Here is a 6,406-nt window from a genome sequence, read left to right as displayed (position 1 = left end):
GGGGGCACTGAAACTGTTTCAGTTTTAGACAGATTTGGATTGAAGCCCAAGTTTCTCTGTGAAACATGCTTTTCTATGAACAGACCAAGTAGGACCTAGAACTTTTAGACTCTCCTGGTCGTGGACAGTGGTGAGACTTTCAGTGAAATGAAACACTGAGAATCCGAGAACAGAAAAAAACCCACTCAGATGGTCCTTCCTCGAGTCCCAAGGATCGGCAGGTTTCTAAGTGAAGGACGGTAATACATTTAAAATTTTTTTTAAAGAAAATTTTCAGAAGGGAATGTTAAAACATGGTTCTTTTCACGAGAGCTAGAACTTACAATTCAAAAGACACACTTTGCTACTAGAGATCGCTTTGATGATAGACAAGAAAACCGGCGGATGTTTGTAATGTAAGCAGTCCTTTTAAGTCTGTTTCCAAGCAGCAACATAGCAATTCCTTGTGGAAAGCTTTCTGGACTCCTACTGAACTGTCTCAATCTCATCAAATGAGCATAAATCAACCTGCCCTAGAAAACCAGCTTCCATATTATCAGCTGCAGGAAGTCAAGGTCGAAATACACCATACAGCCATCCGGGGGGGGGGGGGGGCCCGGGGGGGGACCCTTACTCTCTCACCATCCCCTCTTGGCATTCCCTTGAGACAGAGCTACGTTTCTTTGGCACTGAATGCCAGGAGGCCCATAGTTTCTCTGACTCTAAAGGTACTACTCTTTTCTTCTCACTCTCCAGATAAGTAAGTGAGATTCTGCTGTAGCTTTACTGTGAAGAGCCTGGTTTAGGCACAGAATATCTGCACCTTTCAGCATCCTCTTGGACTTCTCCCAGCTCTAAACTCAACGCAGCGTTTACTCTTACCCTCCCACAAGACATCTACATATTTGCACGTTCCCGTTAAGGGTCACATTTTAACTCTTCAACTTTTCACTTGCATCCCAGATTTGCTTGTGTCTTAAATCCTTTAGATCCTTTGGGACAGATTCCAATCTTTTGCTCCACTTCCAACAACACTTCAATAATGGAAAATATTTCCTGTTCCCTGAGTTTCACAGAGTCAAAAAGTTTATATCTTGGCCCACAAAAGGCAACAGATATTAAAACTAAAACAGTCATATTTTTGTTCCTATCTAACCCCCAAAGGCTCCTGCATCATCTGAAGTGAGGACAGACTCAGAGCATTTGTTAGTTGACAATGAAGAATGAGGGATACTTTTCATTAGCCCCACATCAAACAGCATCCTCAGTTCTGAGAAATCAGATGGAGGCAGCAGAGGTATCAGAAATGTTAACTCTCTTATCAGGATCACAGGACAATAAATGCATGGAAAACGGACAACAGTCCTTTGACTCTTATCACAAGGTGCATCAACCCATGTAGAGAAAATGCTACACTGAATTCAGAGCTGGGAGAAGTCCAAGAGGATGCTGAAAGGTGCAGATATTCTCTGCCTGAGCCAGTCTCTTTGTGGTAAAGCTACAGCAGAATCTTACCTACTTATCGGGAGAGTGAGGAAAAAAAAAACCAGCAGTACCTTTAGACCCATAAGAACTACAGGCCTCCTGGCATTTAGTGCAGAAGACAAGGAGAATTGATACAAAACAATTTGGGAGGTGGGAAGGATGATAATCTGAGCTTTGCGCCAGACAATCTGGTCTAGAACCCTTTCCAGCAGAAACCTCGGAAACCTCCTGGAAAAATTTTGTTAAGCAGATCAATGAACTCTGTACAATTCCTTGAAGACAGTTTGTCTCACACCCAAATCTGAGGAGTCGTCCTCTTTTACAGGACCCTAAGAAGCAAACAGCGGAGTCCAGTGGCATTTCTTTCAGCGCTTCCTCCTGCCACCATTGGAAATATAAGATGCAGCTTTTTCCTACTTCATCTGAAGAACTTAGAGGCTGACATTACAAACCAATGTGACAGTTGCTTGCTGGGTGACATCACAAAGAAGTGATCCCTTTTCACTTCATACTGGTGGATGAAATCATACATACATAATATTGAAAATTATAAAAGTGACTCACCAAGTCAGAGCTGCTCTGAACACATTCCTCTCTCACATCTCTTAACAGTAGAAGATAACTTTAATCCAGTTAAGAATATATATAATCTTGTGAAAGTTGCATGCCAGTGCTGAAACCTAAGACCTCTGTTTATTTACCATCTAGATTTCAGGAAGGCAGCTGCAATATTTAGTTTTCCTAGTGACTTCAGCCCATGTCAGAAGAAACACTGCAGGATTTAATTTAGTTTCCACGCTAGTCACTCTGTCAAGCCAGGACGTCAATACCATTTATACATCATCCAACCTAGTAATAATCTGGTTTTGTAATGCAAACCAAACTGTAATGATGGCACTATTAAAGTAACTTCTCCGATTAAGCAGGCTTCTTTACACTAGCGTAACAGAATTTCAGGAGTATGACCTAGAAATTCTGGGCTGTATATACTGCTAATAAATTCATTCCAATGTGTAAAACTATTTTCCCATTGATGTACAAGTGCAAAACATTTTCCAAAATAGCCAGCATTTTCTTACAAATTTGTTAAAAAGCTACCCATCATCTTAATAGGAAAAGAAAAGTTTTATCTGGATACAGATATTAAGATTATCGTCATTCAGATTATTTAGGATAGCAAGGAAGTAGTTCTGGAAGATAATTTATGACTCTTCCTGTGAATTACAGCAGCTTTTTGATAATGGGGCTAGCTTTTAAAGAGCCAGCCCCTCCCACTTTTTTTAAAACTGATAAATTAAAGGAAATTCCCACTTATAATAGATCACCCTTTTATATAGTAGGTCAATAACTGAATTGACTATAGAAAAGGCTGTCAGATACATAAAAACAGGCCAGCAGTCAAAACACAACAGAACTTGATTTTCTTTTTTTTTTTTTTACACTATGGAAAAATATTAGTTCTTTCCAGACTTGTAGCTTTTGAAGTTGATTATATCTTATTTTCTCATGCAATTCAGTCATCTAAGGACTAAACTGATGGCATGAAAAGCAGCACGGTCTCATTTGCAGGATTAAGTGACAAACAGTTCTACTTTAGGAACGTTACACAGAGGGGGAACTATTGAGATTCTACTGAGGCAGTGGGACTCCTACTCAAGCATTTTATTTCTGCAAAAGCTGCAGATATTTAACAAGACATTCTTAGCTCATTTGGCAAGTCTATTCTTAAATAACATGGTCATACACATATCAATGCCCAAAGGATAACAATAAGAGTTAAAGATACCCAGAGGTGGTTCATACCCTTACAGAACAGGGCTAAACTTAAACCCTTTAAAGTCAGGACATGAATTAAGATACATGCCACCTTAATAACACCTCTACTCTGCCTCCGGCTAAGCTGGCAAGAGCCTCTGGGGTGCTTTTTAGTAAAGATGGTGCAAAGCATTCATCTAATGATGGAAGTGCTAATTTCTATGTTCACGTTAAGACTGAACAATGTTCAAAGAAATGCTTTAGGAAAAGAAACAGATTATTAGGTGAAGCAGGAGAGTAATTGGGAGAAATGTTCTGACCCGTGTTATCTAGAAGGTCAGATGAGATGACCTCATGATCCCCTTCTGCCTTAAAAATCTCAGAATATATGAATAGCAATTAGCAGAAGGATTAAGAATGTGCCAGTGTGCTGTGTTCTACAGAGCTGAATTCCAGCATTTATCTGCACACACCCCATCTGCGTTCACTGTGTGAAGTGGAGCAGTACAGCCTGGACCAGAGCTGTAAGGAACAGCACATGTCTACCTTGATGGATCAAACATGCCTCATTTCAGTCCTGAATGTGGCAGCCTATTTCTGCAGAAGTACATAAGGATGCCTTCTTGCCATGGAGACTGTCAGCTGCACAGAGACATATGTTTCTATGGTCTCCAGGGCTTAGTGATGGGCAACAGCCACATCTGCAATGGAGCCTAGGCTGCTCCCATTCAGTACACCTGACCCAAACCCAAGATTTGTCTTAAAGAACACATGCTCGGGGGGTGGGGGGAAGGGATACCTTAAGTCCTTCCCTTCCTGGTTCTCCAAGTTTTACATTTAGCCACTACTGTCCACATTCTGGAAGGGCAAACGGCAGTACCAGGAAACCTTACCTCTACATTAACAAAGGTTTTGGGCTATCCCTTCCACTATGAGCTTTTCATCACTCCCATGCACTGCATTCCAACTGACCTACTCCCCTTCTGGTCCTTGACAGTAGTTATTCCATCCAGTTATGGGGTAACTACTGCCACAGAGCTGGAGGTGGCAGATAGGGAAACCTGGCTTGGAATATCCTGTTTACTGCTCCTACCCCATGTTCCTTTTATTTATTTCTCTGCATGTCAAAACAGGTTTCCTTCACACAGAACAACCACCATCAGCACAAGACCCACCTACAGGCTGAGGAACTTGGAAGAGGATACAGAACAGTGCAGGGACTAGGACAGTATCAGTGGGGACTTTTTTTAAGGTATCAATAGAGACCTTACTCCTCAACATCTGCCACTGCAAAGCTCTGACTCCTCCTCCGCTCCATCCCACTCTTCAGTGAACTTTTTTATTGCCTCCTATATTCCTCCGCATTGTTTTAACGCTTTCCATTGTTTCCAGTTGCTCAGACATCCCTAAATTGCTGTGACACTGCTCTAATGATCCCTTCATCATACTCACTGCTCTGATGACCCATAATCCTGGATTATAAAGTCAGTAAAAGGGCTAACACACACCCAGCTCTCATGATGAAGCCATGCATCAGAATCCCCATGTTCAAGTGGGGAGAGAAAATAGCTCTCTCTTGTCCATTGAGCAGGAAACCAATTACATTATAGCCCATTCATCTGTCCTTTAAATCTGCTGATTTTCTTGATAATATTTTTAAAGTAAAACTGGAGTTTGCATGTGCATTTTAGAGTACTTCAGAACACTGCTCTTGAGCCAACAGTTTTCATTTCAGGACAAAACTTCCAAGGGGAGTTTCTGGGAAATACAAGCAGAGGCAGGAACATGCACCGTCTGAAAACGTACAGACTGCAATTTAGAGTGCACAGATACAGCTCAAGTTCAGTAACCACAGCTATTTTAAGAGTCTGCTTGAAAAACCCTTTTGCCTCAGAAACCTGCTCTGGCCGCATTTACATTTTTCAGTCTCTTTAGCCCCAACCTAAAATTCCAAATTAAGGCTAACGACTTTTTCAACACTGATATTATACAGCACCTCTTGATTAAGCAAGATACGCTGAGTGACCAAAGATCAGTGGGGGCAGGGGAGGAGGAGGCCACAAAGAGAATTATAAATTGATCTTGTAAAATTCATTTTTTAAAGGCTGCATCAAGAATTCTTTGCTCATCTGATCTCAAAATTTGAGCAACGCCATCCTAGATGCCACACATTTCAAGGCAATCCAAACAAGCAAACTGATTTTGCAGCACAGGAAAAACAACAAAGGATTCTTAAATTATAAGCAATGATCAACTGCACAGGTAAGTGCTCCGATATAATTCACAAGTCTGGTTGTTCGGATTAAGAAAACGTCTGATATAAAACCTCAGCACCTGGATCTTTGCCAAGTGGGCCGAGGACACCAATCTGCCTGGAAGAATAGGAAGTTCCTAACACTTCCTTCGCCCCACGGAGCAAGCAGAATGGAGCTGCACATCAGGCAGCTGAAGATGGCAGGGAGCAAAAGCAATCAAGTTTGGATCAAAATAAGGTTATAAAATGATTTGATACAAGAATCAGACGTACACCGGTGATTACTGATACATCACAGCAGCTCCCCTAGAATCAGCAGGCAATATCATACACCCATCCTCGCCTCAGCACCAGCATCGTCGCGTGAAAGGAACCGGGGCGTCATCAGGCAGCTCGCAAGGAGTGCGCGCCGTTTTCATTAATAGGTGTAAAGCGAAATCCTCTGCCAGCTGCTTACAAATCCCCCCTCCCCCCACCTCAGGGGTTTGCCCCCCGGGGCAGCCAAGCCGGCATGCAGCCTGCGACCGCGCCAGACGCAGAACAAAGGCGGCCGTTTCTCCATCTCGCCCGCGGGTCGGTCTTGGGAAGGGGCTGTGCCCCAAGAAACTTATCAGTATGCCTTTCACTCACTCACTGTGGGGTGGGGGGGGGGCTCCTAATGCTGTTGGGTTTTCATACACGGAGGGGGGCTGCCACCTCCTCCCCCCGTGCCGTTGCCATGGCAGCCAACCGAGGGGACGGGGACGAGAGCGGGGCCGCCCCTCCTCCCCCCGGCCGTACCTGCCGTGAGGAGCTGCATGGCGTGCGTGAAGGACGGGTCGAGGCTGTCCTTCTCAGCCATAAGCTCGGGCAGATACTTGTTCTCGGGCTCCATCTTGACGGCGGCGGCGCCGGGCAGCAGCGGGGTGGGCGCGGCGGCGGGCGCCTGCGATG

The 6,406-nt window shown here is 43.7% G+C and overlaps 1 protein-coding gene across 1 annotated transcript in view; it reads right to left on the bottom strand.

Moving 5' to 3' along the window:
• The window catches only part of KHDRBS1 (KH RNA binding domain containing, signal transduction associated 1), a 20,113-nt gene extending 13,715 nt beyond the window's left edge, over nucleotides 1-6,398 (bottom strand). Inside the window, exon 1 of the mRNA XM_019512273.1 lies at nucleotides 6,254-6,398. Coding sequence (XP_019367818.1) covers nucleotides 6,254-6,347 — 94 coding nt within the window. The 5' untranslated portion in view covers nucleotides 6,348-6,398. The remainder of the gene's footprint in view (nucleotides 1-6,253) is intronic.
• Between the last annotated feature and the right edge of the window lie 8 nt (nucleotides 6,399-6,406).

The sequence above is a fragment of the Gavialis gangeticus genome, unplaced genomic scaffold (genome assembly GCF_001723915.1).
Source record: "Gavialis gangeticus isolate Ggan-Ray unplaced genomic scaffold, GavGan_comp1, whole genome shotgun sequence".
NCBI lineage: Eukaryota > Metazoa > Chordata > Crocodylia > Gavialidae > Gavialis > Gavialis gangeticus.
This window is presented reverse-complemented; position numbering and strand designations above follow the sequence as displayed.